Below are 19,817 nucleotides of genomic sequence, written 5' to 3' on the forward strand. Positions count from 1 at the left end.
AAAGGTGTGATGGTACACAGTCTCGCTGTTCCTCTCATTTTTGGTACTGTCAGACAGTGTCGGTTTTGTACATGCACTTATATGATGAAGTCTTAAAAATAACTATACATTACTTATAACAGACCATTTCATCTAAAATTAAAATGATTTACAATCAGTCAATTAAAAGATTTAGCACAAACAGAAGAGTTATTCAATGAATCAAATATACTTTCAACAATGTAATCGACACTCCCATGAACAGACAGTCAAACAAGGAAGGATATTTGACGAACGTGTGATTTTTTTTTAATTGGCGTGCTGATGATAAACAAGGAAATCTTAAAATATACAATACATCAACAAGTTTGAGCTGGAACTTTGAGAGACAAGCAATGTGTATAACAAAAAGCTGGACTTCTGAGAGATAAGCACTGTGCATGACAATAAGCTAGACTTCTGAGAGATAAGCACTGTGTATGACAATAAGCTGGACTTCAGAGAGATAAGCACTGTGTATGACAATAAGCTGGACTTCTGAGAAATAAGCACTGTGCATGACAAAAAGCTGGACTTCTGAGAGATAAGCACTGTGTATGACAAAAAGCTGGACTTCTGAGAAATAAGCACTGTGTATGACAAAAAGCTGGACTTCTGAGAAATAAGCACTGTGTATGACAATAAGTTGGACTTCTGAGAAATAAGCAATGTGTATGACAATAAGCTGGACTTCTGAGAGATAAGCACTGTGTATGACAATAATCTGGACTTCTGAGAGATAAGCACTGTGTATGAGAATGTCTACAATGATTAACATGCTTTGGATTTTTGTAACGATAGAGATGTGTGTTGTGTTAGGACAAAATCAATCAAATTGTCCCATCAAATCATGTGCTTGTAAAAATCAAAAGGCGACTTGTAAAAATCATGGTAAGAATTTGACATTTATTCCTCATCTACCGTCGGATATAACCAGGCTGGAATTCGTAGACAACTTGTTGCCTACCTTGGGACTTAGTGTGTTTTCCAATATATCAAACCTTGGCTTGAAATGCCTCATACTGAGAAGAAATCAAATCTACCGCATTGATACTCGAGCGTTCAATGTTCTTCATCAGCTTGAAATGTTAGACCTTAGCGACAACAAAATGAGCGTGCCGCAAGTACGAAATGCTTTTGTTAGCCTGCAAAATACTAAGCTACAAATATTATGTATCTCAGCTATGCATTTAAGAGTCCTTTCGGAAGACTTTTTCTTCCATATGAAAAATTCCAATCTGACACAAGTGATCATGAATAACAACTGGCTTGACACATTCGAGGCAATGGTGTTTATTGTGCCTCCAAAATTGCAGAAGATATCTTTGGCACAAAATAACATATCAAGTGTGAGCTTGAATAAACAACTACATTTGCTTGAAGAATTAGATTTAAGTAAAAATAATATACGTACTGTCCCCTTGTTTTGTAACAGGACATCTGAACCTTACCTACCTAGGCTAAAAGTTCTTGATATTAGCAGTAATCTTATTTCGAAAATCAAACCGAGAGCATTTCTAGGAACTTGTCTACCAAATTTAACACATCTGATCATAAGTGACAACAAAATTGAATCTCTACCAAACAAAATGATAAGCCGACTAGTGAATCTTGTGAGTCTGTCAATCAGAAATTTAGGTGACAATATTGTGATTGGCCCTTGGGCTCTGAACAGTTCATCTTTGAAATATTTGCACATGGAAAATCGTTTTAACATATTCGAAAGACCGGAGTATGAGATGTTATTCTGGGGATGTCCTAATCTCATTTTTCTGGACATGACTGATGTACAATTCACGCATCAGAATGAAACAAAAAGCAAAGTCTTTACGCTGTTTTCACCCTTGCACAGATTACAAGACTTGATTTTAAAAGGTACCTCTTTGTCTGTACTTCCAGAGAATTTATTTTCAGGCATGTTAAAATTGACAAATCTTTCCCTGGAAAATTGCAAATTAAGTCAATGGACAAATGAAGTATTTTCAAAGGCTGTGTCGCTAAAATTTCTACAACTAGGTCATAATTTGATATCAATTGTCAATCAAACATCATTGCCTCTACGTGTTGAGAAAATTGGCCTACAGGGAAATCCTTTTCTATGCTCCTGTGATCTTGTCTGGTTCCGAGAATGGATTCAAGAAAATTCTAACAAACTTTCAGGTTGGTCAACTGACTACACTTGTAAGCAACCATCTAGTTGGATGGGAAAAAATTTAAAGGACTTCCATCTGTCGTACATGTACTGCCATCCGTTGAACCCCATCACGATTCTGGGAATCTCTATTAGTGTTGTTGCGGTTGTCATTTTAGTTGCATCTGGAGTTTTGTATCACTATCGATGGCACATAAAATATCATTTATACTTATTACGAGCGAAGAGTCGCGGCTATGAGGCACTTCCTGGCTGTGAATTTGTATACGATGTTTTCATTGCATATAATTCGAATGACCGTGTGTGGGTGATATCTGAAATGATACCGATATTAGAGAAACAGGAAAATATGAAGCTCTGTTTGCATGAGCGAGACTTTGAAGTCGGCAAAATGATCATTGATAACATTACTGACACAATGCAGAGGAGTAGAAAGATATTGCTTATTTTGTCCAACAACTTTGCTGAAAGTCATTGGTGTCGTTTTGAAACTATGATGGCGCAGATTCGATCTATGAAAGACGGTGAGAATATGGTAGTAGTTATTCTTCTGGAAAGAATTCAAACAAAAAATATCACAAACTCGCTGCATGTTTTGCTCAATACTACTACTTACATTGAGTGGAAAAACAAAGAAAACGAAAAAGAGTTATTCTGGCAAAGACTAGTTTCTGCTTTGAAGTCCTAATCATGTATATACCTCCCTGTACGTTGTACACGAAACTACAATTTCATTTTCTAACTTATGTATTGTATTTTGGATTACCAAATGTGGAATTAGAGTAAATGTCGTTTAAAATACAGATACATAATGTACCTTACAAACAAAGACAGTGTTGTTACAAGCTTTTTCAGTTCAACCAAAACATATTCCACATGCAACCTATCTAAATCTATTCTCACGTATGGTTTATTATACACAAAGAAATAGATGGTACGTACTTTTGTTTTGATGTGTATAATAGTTATTAATACCGAATCTTAATATCTCTCCTGTGCTTTTTATCCATCCTGAGAATGTCTCAAATTCTTCTTCATATTTAGCCATCGTCTGGCGTAATCTTTGACAGAATTCGTATTAGAGATGAAGTTATGTCGCCGACGAAAAGACCGGGAATTATTGATATGCCCAGTTGAACTATATTTGAAAGAAAAAGAACATATAGATGGGCTACGTATACGTTGGTCTGTTTCTAGACATTGTAAAGTTTGTAAATAAAACGTTTGAATTGATTGATTGTATACTGAGTATTGTTTTACGTTGATTGAACGATTGACTGTACATGTTGTTTAACGTCCCTCTCATTGAGACGTCACCATTGCCGGTGAAGGGCTTCAAAAATCTAGACATATGGTCGTCGCTTACGGCCTTGGATGCAATAGTAGAAGTAAGTCTGTAGGAAATACAGGATGTAGACTTGAACTTGAAATATACTGGAATGCAAATGCATATAATGCCATGTAGAGAAGAAGTTCATTAATTTGCATGTATATATTCAGCATTCAGTACTATGTATTCAGTATTATGTTGCACTGATAATAGAATAATTTTGTAATATAATAGTATACATAAATTAATTCGGAAGTCTGCACCATTTAGTCGTTTTTATGACAAACAAAGGGTATTGAGGACTTATTCTAACCCGGATCCACAAGGGAGATTTTAAGGGTTGGAGAATTTTCTTTATCTACAGGCATCAGCCAGCACACCATTCTTGGAGAAGTTGATGTGAGCATACAAAAACGCTAATTAGTGTGATTCTAGGTGTCAAAACGGATCAATCAATTTGGGACGGGGGTCACATGGTACTAAGTTGCCATGGCATATTCATTTGCCCTGTTATGGCTAATTGTAAGCAAGTGAGACAAAATTTTAACGGACCCTTGTTTTGTTATTTTGGAGGGAATCCGCTTACAAGATATCATTTATCAACAGTTTTGAATGACTCATTGCCGCTATAGCCCTAGATAGCATGTATTACAAGCTTCCTTTTAGAATAGGGCTGCGACAAAGACAGGTCGATAAAGGGTTCTCAGATGATAAAATCAATGGCTGGAAGATGGTGGTCCACTGCATTTCAAGCTTATATTTGGTCGCCGGTTATGTGAACATCTTTATGTTAATTATCTACTTCAGAAGCGAAGATAACGAACAATGATCAATCTCATAACTCCAATAAGCAATACAAAACAGAGAGTTGGGCAAACACGGACCCCTGGATATACCAGAGGTGAGATCAGGTGCCTAGGAGGAGTAAGCATCATCTGTCGACCAGTCACACCCACCGTAAGCCCTATATCATAATTGGTACCGTATAAGTTTTACTTTATGACCTCTGGGTCGAGGCCTCTGCTGGTGGACTGTTAGTCCCCGAGGATCTCTACAGCCCAGTAGCTAAGTACTTCGTTACTAGCTTGAAAATACGGATGTATATTTAATTGCTGTTATAAAATTCAGAAATTTATTTCAAAATTAAGGATTATCTCCCTCATGCATAGCTCTTATCCTTGGACGAATTTGGCTCCACTTTTTTGGCACACTGTTTTTGGCTATATTTAGATCTAAAACTTCATAGTTATTTCGGATTTCAAACATTTCGGTTGAGCATCACTGAAAAGACATTATTTGTTGAAATGCGTATCTGGTGCATCAAAATTGGTACCGTATAAGTTTTACATTATGACCCCTGGGTCGAGGCCTCTGCTGGTGGACTGTTACTCCCCGAGGGTCTCTACAGCCCAGTAGCTAAGTACTTCGTTACTAGCTTGAAAATACGCTGTTTTTGGCTATAATAGCTCTAAAACTTCATAGTTATTTCGGATTTCAAACATTTCGGTTGAGCATCACTGAAGAGACATTATTTGTCGAAATGCGCATCTCGTGTATCAAAATTGGTACCGTATAAGTTTTACATCTTGATCAGGTAGACGGAGTTATCCGTAGTCAGGGGATGCTTACTTCTCCTAGGCACCTGATCCCACCTCTGGTGTGTCCAGAGGTCCGTATTTGCCCTACTATCAATTTTGTATTACTTATAGGAGTTTTGAGATTGATCATCATTCATTATCTTCACCTTTCATGCATATATATATATATATATATATATATATATATATATATATATATATATATATATATATATACCTGATCCCACCTCTGGTGTGTCCAGAGGTCCGTGTTTGCCCAACTATCAATTTTGTATTACTTATAGGAGTTTTGAGATTGATCATCATTCATTATCTTCACCTTTCATGCATATATATATATATATATATATATATATATATATGTTGATACATATTTACAGGGACCCCAAAACGTGGCAGTATAAGGTAGGGATAGTCGGTTCGTAATATAGAAAGTGCAGTCGTAGTCCAGGGGGACGGAGCCAAGACTAAATAAAACAGGATTAGATATTGGGCGGTAAGATTAGGGGGGGGGGTAAATTTATCGACTTGTTTCGAAAAGTTGGGTAGATCTACCTAGCTACCCTAAAAAATAAACCTCAATATTCACTTATTCCTTGGCGAATGATTGATTGTATATTGTTTAATGTCCCTCTCGATAATATTTCACTGATATGGAGACTTCACCACTGCCGGTGAAGGGCTGCAAAATTTAGGCCTATGGTTGGTGCTTGGGGACGGATCTTTATCGTGCCACACCTGCTGTGACACGGGGTCTTGATTTTTGTGGTCTTATCCGAAGCACCGCCCTATTTAGTCGCCTCTTACGACAAACAAGGGGTACTGAGGAGCTATTCTATTTGGGCCAAATTTAACTTTCCAAATTGTTGAATCAAGTAGGACACACAATTACTTTTGAGTACCGTTGATACTACGCTGGTTGGTTTTCTCTACTTCCCCGTATTTCTTGGAGGCACTCCCATAATGTTAGCGCTATGGAACAGGCAAGAATAGACTGAATGGAGGGGGGGGGGACAGCTAAACAGGTATTTGATTGCGGGGGAATATTATCACTCATTCTCAATCCATAGGTAAACTATACTATGTTTTAATTTGGTGGAGCTCGTTTTACTGATATATTTATTCTGATCTTTTTTTCTTAACATACAAATAGGGGCAAATGGGTATTTTGTAGTTGAGAGTAAACGTCAAGATTTCCCTTTTATTTGACTTATCACAATTGGGCGGCTTATAGGCAGTGACAGGGTGGTCATTTATTATTTGAAGGTTCCCACCCCACCATGTGACAGTGGACAACCTCATTCAATTTTCTACTTGTGCATAAAATTCATTAGGTTGCCCAAATGGCGAAATCGTCACCTTGGATATGTTGTATTGTGATCTTGACAGTTGATATATGGATGTTGATTTATGAATTTTTATTTGATATTGACAATTTCAATAAGGTTACAAGTTAAATACAGTATTGAAGACAATGTATGTTGACTGTACCGGTAACTTGATTGTGATTAACCAGCAGGCTACTTGTCCATTCGGACGACACAATTGTTGTTGAGATGAGCCCTGTTGTTCGGCGGTCTCAGCGTTGTTTGTTGTAAATGTTGTTTCTATCTAAACGTTGAGTCGAAGGTCATAGCAAGAGACTTTCTTTTTCGCATGAAGAAGTTTTTGAATAAATTATGCCTCATAAGAACGCAAAAACAGGTCAAGTAATAACGGAGCACAAATTGTGCCCATGGGAATTCCAGCAGATGGTTTGAAGACTTGATCTCCAAAGACCACGTAAGCATTGACAAAGAGGAACTCCATTATATTTTCCTATCAACTTCAGAGTACTTATGCACAGAATCAGTGTTGGTTAAGAAAGTTGTTTTTTGTTTTTGTTTTTTTTACAAGATATGAATGTTTTCGTATCGTTTAATTTATTTTGAGGAATTATCATTGATAGTATCGAAAAGTCATACATTTTGATGTTGTTTATTTTGGGAAAAGTTCTTTGATTTCAAATCTACTGAATATTCTTTGCAATTTTTAAGACTTCCCATTTGATTTACACCACTTATGTTTTGGCGCAATACGTTTGAAGTTTCTCCTCCATAGTTAATATCTTCAAAAATGGAAAACGGAAATATTATCTATTGATCAGTCATCCCAAAAATTACTTTGTTAAACACCACTCTGATTTCACGCACAAGTACTCTGAAGTTGAGTTCCGTATTGGCAATATATTTATGGTCTTTGGTGGTCGGGTCGGGTCTTCCAACAATCTGTTGGAATTCCAATGGACAAGAATTGTACTCCTTTGTTAAGTGACCTATTTTAATATTCTTGTGAAGCAGAATTTATACAAAAACTTCTACGTAAGAAGAATTTTTTTTTGCTGTGGTCTTCAATGCGACATTAAGAGATATCAACGACCTTTTATCTATTAACAGTGATAATTTTCATTCATACATGTATGTCGATTCGATATATCCCTGTGAACTCAAATTAAAAAACAACAACACAGAGTCATCCACTTCTGCTTCATACTAGATTGATTGATTGAATATTGTTTAACGTCCCTCTCGAGAATATTTCACTCATATGGAGATGTCACCACTGCCGGTGAAGGGCTGCAAAATTTCGGCCTATGCTCGGCGCTTAGGGCCATTGAACAGGGAGGGATCTTTATCTTGCAACACCTGCTGTGACACGGGACCTCGGTTTTTGCAGTCTCATCCGAAGGGCCACCCCATTTAGTCGCCTCTTACGACAATCTGAGGACCTATTCTAACCCGGCTCCCCACGGGACGCTTCATACTAGATATTTTATTGAAAATAGATATCAACGGCATACTAACAATTCAACTTTATAATAAACGGGATGAATTCAGCTTCTCCATCGTCAACTTCTCATATTCATGTTCCATTATTACCTGCATATAATATTTATATCTCTCAATTCTTTTGATACGAAAGAACTTATTCTGCTATGATCAGTTTAAATCGAGACAGGCTACTGACAAACAAGTTGATGGTGCAGGGGTTTTAACAGTCTCTTTTGAAGTCAACATTTCTGAAGTTCTGTGTTCGTTATGACAATCTAGTTTGCCAATACAACCTTTCATTGGGTCAAATGCTGTCTAATTGGTTTCAAACCGTTTGTTACGCCGTTTTTGGCACACTGATATTGAGTATGGATAACTCCGTTTACCTGATCGGGATATGGGGCTCACGGGGGTGTGACCGGTCAACAGGGGTGCTTACTCCTCCTAGACACCAGATTCCACCTCTGGTATATCCAGGGATCCGTATTTGCCCAACTTTCTATTTTGTATTGCATATAGGAGTTATGAGATTGATCACTTTCATTTTCAAGCGGAGAAAATATAGGTGCTTTGTAAAACATTCACTAGGTCTTGCATTGTACCTTTGTAAGAGTTTTTATTAAATTTTAGAAACTAATATATGTACGGAAACTTGCATTCATTCGTCCCGATGACTGGGATATTATATGTTTAAAACTGAAGTACAATTTTATATGAAAAACGTCTATAGAAAGGAAACTTGCAGCATAAAATGGATTACCGAATATGGAATTAATACGAAGTTCGTTTAGAATACCATTGTAATAAGAATGAACAAAGAAAAATTCCTCATGCAACCTATGTACTTCTTTTATCACTTCTGGTATACTAAACACATAATGAAAGATGGAACGAATGAACTTTTTGATTTGTCTAATACAAAATTGTATAATTCCCATCATTCTTTTTATTCACCATGACAAGATGTAAAAACATTTCCCTTTCATTTCTTTAGCCCATCGTCTGGTGTGATATTCGACGTAATTCATGAAAAAGATGAAGATATTTCATTATGAGCTTCATCTTGGCCTACTCGTCAGATCATGTCCCTACGCCGGTACTACAACTATATTTTCCTATATTTTGTTAGCTTAAATCTCTGTCTACAACTATGTATTTTGTATTGCCTATAGGAGTAGTTTGATCGCTGTTGGTTATCTTTCATTTTGGGAAAGAAAATTGACAGCATGATTATGAATATGTAATCTGTATGACGTATGGTAACAGCGTACATTTCATATTTACAACAACAACCAAAAAAAAAAAAAAAAAAAAAAAAAAAAAAACACACACAAAAAAAAAACACAAAAAAAAAAAAAAAAAACCACACACACACAAGATAACGAATATCTAGAGCTTTGGAAAAATAGTGGAAGGATCAAATACATATACATTTCGTCAAAATTAGATAAATATCGTTTCGAAAAATTGACATTGTTTCTTTAAAAAGAAATGTAGGCCCATACCCCCTCCCACACACACAATGCTATGACATCGTGTAGAGAAAATCTACGCAGCAATGTATGCAAAAAGAAAGACAGTCACACTAATATTGGCAATAAAAAATACCCAGAAACAAACGAAATCGATAGCAGATGTCACATCACTCCATTCAAGATCTGATTCCCCTGACAAGTCTTTTGTTTTTTCATCTTCTTTGTTATGACAAACTTCTATAGTTCCAACATTGACCACCTCATTCTTTTTTCTTGACGAGCAACAGGGTTTTTTGCATCTCAGATATTGTGCTAAAAACACTATTCTCAAGTAAAACCTCGGAATGCCAGCGGTTCCTTTTCTGTGATGCAATCGAAGTTGTATTGCCGAGATGACAAGAACGAGGGCCCCAGTCAGCATCTGAAGAATGAGATAGAAGCTTAGCATAGATATACTCTCAGAATTGACTGGTAACTCACCGCTGATCATGGTCAGGAACACTGCAAACGCTAAAAATACGGTGATAGAGTAGGACATTTTCTCTCCTGCATCAACGGGGATGAGGAAAACTAATAAACCCATAAATCCCATGCAGATGATAGGGATGATCATGTTCATCACGTAATACTGAGGTTTTCGTTGGAACTCCAAAGAGAATGTTATCTCTGATTCAGATCCAATTATACCTAGTTTTGATTTAGTAGAAACTACCGTCCACACACTATTCTCTTCGAATTCGTAAAAATCGATTCCACCCATAGACGTATTGATATTGACCTCAGCAATCCCGTAGCTCCAAACGATAAAAGTAATATCACACGATTGTCTGTCATAGGGAAACTTCGTAATGTCAATGGAACATCGCGTCTCAAACACTTCATATGGCTTCCACGTCACCATGCCACCATTATTGACCATAATGTTGTAGAAAGCTCCGCCCATCTCCTTAAACCGCGTGAAACCATTCTTTAACACCAGGTCTGGCTTCCAAATGTCACCCTAAAAATTAAGAAAATCTTTTTTGAAAATCGATTTCCATTGGATCCTACGATGTTATCCCGCTGTTTAGGTGATACCCATTTTCGTTTAACCCGTAAACTCGTTCATTCACCAAGGACGCACTGCAACGGTGTCACATTGTCTGCAGCCTTGATGTAATATTGTCAGAAGACATAGATTTTTTCCACTAGTTGCATGGTTTGTTGGTTTATTTACGTCCTATTCGAAAATGTTTTACGTAGAAACGTCACCAACCTTAGGTGAAGTGCAAAGAATATTACGTATATATGACGCTCACGGCCGAAGCAGTGAGGGTTCTTTATCGTGTCAATTCCTACCGTAACACGAGGCCTTCGTTTTCAAGGTCATACCCAGAAGACTAGTTCTTATGCTGCGCGCGTGGCGAAGGAACCGTCACTACCTTGAAACGTCAGCTAATCGCCATAGGATAAGGATTGACGTGCCGCCGTGATCGTTGTTGCGAAGCGAGCGCGCTAATCACTAGGCTACTGTAACTGGTTCTGGTTCATAAAAACTCACATGCTTCTCAGACTTGATAGTAGAGAAGGACGATGTCCTGGGGAGAAAATACCAATGTTCGACACTAACTTCTTTTTTTTTTTACCTTTGTGAACCACTGGTTAGTGTCGAACCCTGATTTTGCTATCGATGACCTCTCAGAACAAAGTTATAACTTAACAAGGGTATGACATTCTTGTCCAAAAACTATATCGGATTAGCACAAAGAGGGTTATATACATGGTTCTTAAAATGGACATGAACACCATTTCTGCTTAAAATTTTCAAGTTCTATTTTTCCATTTTTAATGTTTACAATGTTTAACCAAGTTATCTTTAATGATTAGCAAGAATTTGAATGCGAGTTGTCGAGTTACAAGAGAAATACATAGCATGCAATTCTTTGTTATGTAGTTCGTGTCATGTTTTTGTTTACATAGATTAAATATACTGGTAAAAGTTTCGTTTAAAGCAGATTGATCAAATTACTAGTTAATTCTGAACACAATTAAACAGCTCTAGTGTTTGTCACATCTCATTTTGTTTTAAACATGGTGTTTTCTATTGAGCAATATATGTGTGAACAAAAATATGACACGGGCCTTGTTTTCATCACAGGCAATTGCATTGATTGGGGTCAATTCTACTATTAAAGAGTATCCTTTATTTAGAGTTCTATACCTTTACTTTTTAATAGTAAATTCGACCCCAAGCGATGCAAATGCCTGTGGTTTCATAACAGAGAATTGCGAGTGTTGTATCTCAACAACCGACTTTCAATTCGTTTTGCTGATCATCAAAAATACCATAGTTTAGCATTGTAAACATTAAAAATGGGAAAACAAGATTTAATTTTTTTAAGTTCAAACTGTGCCCAAGCCTCTTTGAAATGTAAATTAGACAATGCTTTGAGAAAATTATAAAAAGAAGAAAGGCACTACAGTCAAATGTCATTCAAAAAATGCATATAGTGAAATAAATTACATTTTCCAGACCAGTTTGGTACTTCTTTCCACTACTTTTAAATTTATTTTAAAAAATGTCTTCCAGGACCTCATATTTGTGCGGGTACTTTCTCAGTCTCCGGAAGTGCAGGACTGTAGCTCTCGGAGAAATAGCTGCATCAAAATTTCATTATTAAAAAATTCCTAAAATATTCCTATCACTGATATTTTCCCTCTACACTTGTGTCAAGATATACCTTGAAATATTTATTACACCCGCATTTAATCTGAAAACTTGCAGCTTGACAAAGTCGGCCCGTTTACGTAAGTTGCCGGTAAAATCCATAATTTTCAATTCAATCGATACGCACAATAGTTGAATTAGTGTTCTTTTCCATTGAATTATTGCGCGCATCAATTCAAATGATGTGCGCAAAAATTCAATTAACGCGCGCAATAATTCAGCTATTGTCTTCTTAAATGTTAAATTAATGATTAATTGAAGTGATACATGCAATAATTTTTAGAGAGAGAGAGAGAGAGAGAGAGAGAGAGAGAGAGAGAGAGAGATAGATTAAAGATATCTTCAACTGAATTAAAGATATCTTCAAATGAATTAAAGAGATCCTCAAATCACTTATACCGCGCTCCAAATCATATTTTGCAAGCATTAATCCCAATGCATTAATGCATGCATCAATTTAATTGATGAGAGCAATAATTGAATTCATGCGCGCATTGATTCAATTATTGCGCGCAATATCTTAATTAATGCGCGTATCAATACAATTATTGATCGTAGTAACTCGATTGATACATGCATCAAATCAATTACTGCAAGCAATATTTCAATTGATATGCGCATAAGAGCAATGACTGAGTTGATGAGCATAGCAATTGAATGATTTAGCGCAGTAATTGAATTAATGGTACCTTCAAATACTTAACAATATCTTCAGTTATTTGTGTTTATCTTAATAATGCACTCTATAGATAAAATGGAATGTTAATTTAAAATACATTTAAGACATAAGTTTTATTTTTGAGAATACGTGCAAGTCAGGTCGGCATACGTATCACGAAACGCGGCTCGTGAAGTATCCGACGTGAAGGCGTTGCATTTCATATCCTGATGTATTTTGAAAAATTAACTTTATTTCTTATATTTACAAGTTTCTTCTGTCACGGTTCCCGGCCGTTTAAATAGACGTACTATATTATGGCTATCATTATAATTTGTAGAGATATCAAAGCCTTCAGCATTGGAAACGTAAAAATATGCATATAAAGGTAACCATGCCGCACGTGTATATATAGATATACACAGGTCCGTTTTAATGTCTTCTTTTCATAAATCAAATTGCTATCCGATGATACTCTATATCAACTAATTTCAAAACGTTTAATTTCATCAATTACGAATGCAATTGATAATCATACCTGTTTTAGGTAAGTAAAATAAATTTGGTTGGTGGAGGAGTCCCATTTCAGATTTTCATCCAACCAACTGATATACAAATAACCGGTTGATACCATTTTTTCCTTCACTTCGTCAATCTCATTTATGCTGAATATGTACAAAGTGACATCGAGTTGAACTGTTTTCGACTGGTCCTTCAGGGGAAGAATTCTGCTGTCGTAATCCGTCATCAGTGTCGTTATTAATTGTTTCGTTTGGTCGAAAGTCTGGCATACAACATTTCCAACTGAACACATACAAATAACGGTAAGGATCAACACAGCTGGTTTCACCTTCATCTCGTTCTGAAAAGTGGCAAATTGGAATAGGTGAGAAAAAGAAAGGATTAATGAGAGAGAGAGAGAGAGAGAGAGAGAGAGAGAGAGAGAGAGAGAGAGAGAGAGAGAGAATTGAAGTCTTAAAACCTGCCGCATCTTGAAAGAGGATAACCTACGTGTGTAATAATTCCTGACTGAAGAAAAGTTGATTATCTCCAAGAAGAAAACGAGTGACAAAGTGTTGTCATAAATCTTATGTGTGACCTATGCATAGATTAATACACATTTTCAATTTATCATACTGGTTTTAAAATAATCCGTTATTTAAAAAGATTTATTTAATCAGCTATCCGTTCTCTAATTTCTTTCTAGATTAAAATCGTGTCTACGATAAAATCATGCAAATTTGCAAAAGAAGATATGTCCGGAAACCAGGCTTTAAAACTAACATTTTATCAAAATTCATCGAAAGGGTGATTCATGGAGACTATTAGATTATTAAAAAGTTGAAAAACATCAGTCTATATTTAACACTAGATGAAAATGTGTTGATTTCACATATGTAGTGTTTCTCTGTAAATTATGCCTCTAAAGAATTCTATTTTGAGAAGTGTATCATCAGTCGTTTAATACTTTCTTCCTCAGACACATCCCTGACGAAGTTCAGATTTTCCAATAAATATATTTGCATGGGAGTTAATAGATAATTCTGTTTTCAAAAGCCAATATCTAGTGAAGTTATGCTTATATCTAAAAAAAAAAAAATTAAACAGAATCGTTAACTATTTATTGAAATGCCCAGAATCGTGATGAGGTTGAACGGATCGCAGTACATGTACGACAGATGGAAGTCCATTAATTTTTCCCGCCCAATTAGATGGTTGCTTACAAGTGTAGTCAGTTGACCAATCTGAAAGTCTGTTAGAATTTTCTCGAATTCATTCTCGGAACCAAAACAAGATCACAGGAGCACAGGAAAGGATTTCCCTGTAGGTCAATTTTCTCAACACGTAGAGGCAATGATGTTTGATTGACGATTGATATCAAATTATGGCCTAGTTGTAGAAATTTTTGCGACACAATCTATGAAAATACATCATTTGTCAAATTTGACATGCCTGAAAACAATCTCGCTGGAAGTACAGAAAAAAGATGTCCTTTTAAAAATAAATTCTTGTAATCTGTGCAAGGGCGAAAATTCCTATTTGTTTTTATCTTAGATGTACTGACAAACATGTTAATGGTACAGAGGTTTCAACAGTCTCGTTTTCAGCATTTCACAAATTCTATGGTCGTTATAGCGATCAACATATAGTTTGCCAATGCAATCTATCATTCGGTCAAGTGCTGTCTGACGTGTTTCATACCGATTGTTAGACCGTTCGTGGCACATTGGTTTTGACTACGGATAACTCCGTCTACCCGATCAAGATATAGGGCTCACAGCGGATGTGACCAGTCGACAGGGGATGCTTACTCCTCCTAGGCACCTGATCCTGCCTCTGGTGTGTCCAGGGGTCCGTGTTTGCCCAACTCTCTATTTTGTATTGCTTATAGGAGTTATGAGATTGATCACTGTTCCTTATCTTCACCTTTCATGTTACCTGTACACCAGTCATATCAAGAAAAATCAGATCTGGACATTTCCAGAATAACGTCTCATACGCCGATCTTTGGAATATGTTTAATCAATTTTCCATGTACAAATATCTCAGAGATGAAGTGTTCAGAGGACGAGGGCCTACCAGAAGATTGTCACCTAAATGTTTGATTGACAGATTCTCAGGGTACACTAGGCGGCTTATCATATTGTTTGGCAGAGATTTGATTTTGTTGTCACTTTTAATCAGATGTGTTATATTTGGTAGACAAGTTCCTAATCTTGATCGTAATATCGAAATAAAATAATTGCTAATATTTAGTCTTGGTTGGTAAGGTTGAGATGTCCTATTACAAAACCAAGGGACAGTACGTACCTTTGATGAAAACAGTTACATACAGAAAACTCAGATCCATCAATGAGGAATCTTTCAGGAAGGACATTGAAGTGTCAAAAGTTCTGAAGGACTCTCTAAAATCTGTGGACATTGAAGAGGTAGTTGCTACATACAACAGAGAACTTTCATCGCTTGTTGAAAAACATGCTCCACAACGCACAAAAACAATTATAATTAGACCTACCTGTTCCTGGTACACTGAAGAACTCCATGAGGCAAAACATCTGAGGCGTGAATTGGAACGCAAATGGCATAGGACAAGACTCACAATCGACCATGACATTTATAGAAATCAGTGTGGCAATAGAGTGTATAAGATATAATATAAATTCAAAGTCTCAGCCTAAAATATGTACGGACAATCTCGAGACAGAAGTAGACACGACCATGACTCTCTTGGAGGAGTTCACCTCTGTTACAGAGGAGAAGGTACAGAGAATAATCAAGCATTCACCTAATAAATCGTGTGAGCTAGACCCAATACCAACATGGCTTTTAAAATCTTGTTTGCAAGAACTTCTACCAATTCTGACAAACATTATAAACCTATCGCTTAAATTTGCAAGTGTACCAGCAGCATTTAAAAAAGCACATATAAGACCTCTTCTGAAAAAAAGAGCAAATTTTGAACCAAATACTCTTAAGAACTATAGACCTGTGTCCAATTTGCCTTTTGTTTCAAAGGTTCTGAAAAAGGTAGTAAACTCCCGTATTGAAGACCATTTGACATTAAATAACCTTCATGAAGAACACCAGTCAGCATATAGGCAGTTCCATTCCACGGAATCTGCACTACTGAAGGTACAGACTGATATACTACAATCTTTAGACCAAAATGATGTCACTTTACTTGTGATGCTGGATCTTTCCGCTGCATTTGACACTATCGAACACACTACCCTGTTGCACAGACTTGAACATCTGTTCGGAATAACAGGTACAGTACATCACTAGGATAGATATCATCTTACCTCAGTGACCGTCACCAAACGGTCTGCATAGATGGTGCCAAGTCAAGGCCAGTGAAAATGAATTTCAGTGTGCCACAATGATCAGTGATGGGCCCAAAATTATATACAATGTACACAAAACCAATTGGTTCCATCTGTAGATATCATGGACTTGATCACCATTTTTACGCTGATGACTGTCAGCTTTATCTGTCTTTTAAACCTAGGGGCATAGCTACACAGGCAGAGACATTACATCGTATTGAGCTTTGTCTATATGACATCGTGTTTTGGATGCATGGCAATATGTTGAAACTCAACACGGATAAGACCAAGGTCATTGTGTTTGCATCTGATCGTAATGCAAACCTCATTACAAACATTTCAGTGACAGTAAGTGACTCGCAAATTAATCCTTCAACCTGCGTTCGAAATCTTGGTGTCATGTTTGACTACAAGATGGATATGGAGAAACAAGTGAACTCTGTCAGCAGATCTTGTTATGCACAGTTGCGGCAAATAGGCCACATCAGAAAATATTTAACAACAGAAGCAACTAAATCTCTTGTGAACTCCCGAGTTACTTCAAGGTTAGATTACTGTAACGCTCTCCTGCTCGGTGTTCCAAAGAAAGTCCTGAGCAAGCTCCAACATATTCAGAACACTGCCGCACGTCTCATATCCAGGACCTCTCGTTACAACCATATCACTCCAATACTAGGAGAACTACACTGGTTACCTGTGCAGTATATGACACAATATAAGATACTTACTTATACTTACAAAACCTTACATGATGAGTGCCCAACTTATATCAAACAAATATTACTAGAGGTATATAAGTCTACCCGAAATCTTAGGTCTATAAAACAATCAGTCACTCTAGTTGTTCCAAAAAGTCGAACTGTAACGTACGGGGATCGGTGTTTCAGAACAATAGCTCCAAAACTGTGAAATGCCCTTCAGAACATGCAAGGGACTGTAGAATATTGTGTGCGTTCAAGAAGGCACTGAAAACACATTTTTCCATCAAGTTTTGCAGGACTAGTTTTTATCATATCAGTGTTTGCTGTTTCATCGCATTATCTGTTTTGACTGTGTGTCTTAGTTTTCGAGTACAATCTTGTGATGTTTTATTTTTAAAAAAATTCTCTGTTTTAATGTATTATACCTGAGACATTATATGCTATATGTGCGTGTGTGTATTTCATTATCATTATACGCCCTGAAACTGATGTTTATTCTTATCTAGCATATTTATGGTATCTTGTGTTTTGATGTTTTAAATGTACAATCAGGATAGATACAGCTACGGACTGTTTACATGTGATAACGCCTTTTATATCATTGATTTTTAATGTTTTATTTATTTTCTATGTATTATGTGTATACCATTCTGTAGTAAGGTATATATGCATTGTAAAGCACCTTTGAGCGTACATAGTGTATGAAAAGGGTGCTATATAAATATGGTATTATTATTACATTATTTTTACTTAGATTCAATTCTTCAATCAAACGGAGGTTTTTTTATTGTTGTTTTGTGCCAAAGATGTCGTGTGGAAGGTTCATTAGCTGTTTTTAAAAGCAAACTTAAAGCATATCTTTTTAAACTTGCATTTAATCTATAATTCGGTATTTATGTATACCTGAGTATTAATATCATTTCATGCCCTTTTCTCTGTATTTATTGTTCTTTCTTTTACTTTGGTTTTATTGTTTTACATGTAAAGCGCTTTAGGGTAATAGTCTTTAAAGCGGTATATAAATGTATAATAATAGTTTTTGAATGAGCTTGTAATTGTTCTCCTGAGATATCCCTTCCTCTTTTTCATTTATGTTCTAATTCGACCCAGTCTCAAACAAACACAATTTGTTTTACTACCCTGATTCAAAATCATAACAACACTGATTATTGGTAAATGCTTCAAAACTTGCGCATTTACTCATACATTGTATAAAGCACATAGACTAAACGAATATCAGCCCCATTGTCTTGATGCAGAACTTGGTAACTACAACGATATACATATTTTGTAATACATTTTAAATATTTTAAGTTATGAAAGTATACTAGCAATGCATAAAGCAGAGAGTGGGTGGGAGTAAAGCGTGTGAAAAGCTCAAAGTTTTGAGCTCGAATGACTGCAAAACAGAGCATGCTAGCTAGGCATTACAGGTATTAACTCTTACAAACTACAAATATACAGCCACGTGTTCGATGTAAACACGTTAGATGTATCAACCTGCAATAAATATATTTATTATCCGTTATATCAACCAATCTTTAACATACATGTATACAACATTAAGGTTCTTTGAGACAATTTTGCGTCCTTGTGTACATGTACTTGTTATCAATATGCATTAAATGTATATGCTGATTAAGTTGAAATAACGAAAGAAGTCTGCTAAGGAGGGATGGTGTTTAGACAAACTTGATGGGCTGCTGGAAGTAGCTTATCCACTTTTGATATATGCATACTTGTACTTATGTAATGGAGGTCCCACGAGCACAGATTTTTAATTGTCAATCCCAAGGGACAGAAGAGATTGGCTTCCGAAAACAATGCAATTACTTCAAATAAATCCGGTTTCTTTTTACAGGCTGTCCCAGAATATCTGATACCATTTCCTCTTTGAATAACTTTTGATTAGGTTTTCCTAACAACAACATAAAATGCACTTTATAAATTTATATAATGTACGTTTTTGTGCATAAAAAATAAAATTAAAAACCTACATATGTTAATAACAGATTAAGTGTTATTTAAAAAAATCACAATAACTTCAAAGGATATACTCTAAATTACTTCCGTTTTGAGCTGTAACAATGTCCAATCTGTGTGTGAAATTTCTGACAACAGCAGTGCACGTTTCAGCTGAAATCTTCCATATTTCTTTTCAAATTGAGAATTTGAGTTCTGCAATAGAGTCTGGTTGTGGATTGTCTGCCGACATAAAAAGAAATCGAGTGGGTTCTGGTCAGAAAATGAGGGATCAAACATTTGGTTTTTTTAAAAAGAAATCTGTTAAAACCAGATTTCAAAATTTCTTTTGGATTTATGCCTTTTCTGATTAGAATCAGAAAGATTTTTTTAACTTCAAGATAACGAATGCTGTTCACTGTGTGTGTATCTCCATCTTTGTTTTCAAAGAAAGGTCCGATTACCGACGTTGAACTCAAAGCAGCCCAAACTGTCACTTTTCCCCATGCAATGCTTTCTCCAGATATAAATTTGGTTTCTCACTAATCCCGTAAGACGCATAATCTCTCGCTGTGGCCT

At 36.1% G+C, this 19,817-nt stretch overlaps 2 protein-coding genes across 2 annotated transcripts; one reads left to right on the top strand and one right to left on the bottom strand.

Moving 5' to 3' along the window:
* The first annotated feature begins 287 nt into the window (after positions 1–287).
* On the top strand, positions 288–3,760 carry LOC125659847 (toll-like receptor 13). The gene has a single exon (XM_048891635.2). It carries the CDS (start codon positions 771–773, stop codon positions 2,856–2,858), a length of 2,088 nt encoding a protein of 695 aa, XP_048747592.2. The 5' UTR covers positions 288–770; the 3' UTR covers positions 2,859–3,760.
* A 5,374-nt stretch (positions 3,761–9,134) lies between these two features.
* On the bottom strand, positions 9,135–10,503 carry LOC125659162 (acetylcholine receptor subunit beta-like). The gene has a single exon (XM_048890749.2). It carries the CDS (start codon positions 10,324–10,326, stop codon positions 9,457–9,459), a length of 870 nt encoding a protein of 289 aa, XP_048746706.1. The 5' UTR covers positions 10,327–10,503; the 3' UTR covers positions 9,135–9,456.
* Positions 10,504–19,817: the final 9,314 nt, after the last annotated feature.

Source organism: Ostrea edulis, chromosome 9 (assembly GCF_947568905.1).
Source record: "Ostrea edulis chromosome 9, xbOstEdul1.1, whole genome shotgun sequence".
NCBI classification, from domain to species: domain Eukaryota; kingdom Metazoa; phylum Mollusca; class Bivalvia; order Ostreida; family Ostreidae; genus Ostrea; species Ostrea edulis.

Excerpts from the sequence above, each read along its gene's own strand:
- LOC125659847 (XM_048891635.2), top strand. The coding sequence starts at position 771 with ATGAGAATGTCTACAATGATTAACATGCTTTGGATTTTTGTAACGATA.
- LOC125659162 (XM_048890749.2), bottom strand. The coding sequence starts at position 10,326 with ATGGGCGGAGCTTTCTACAACATTATGGTCAATAATGGTGGCATGGTG.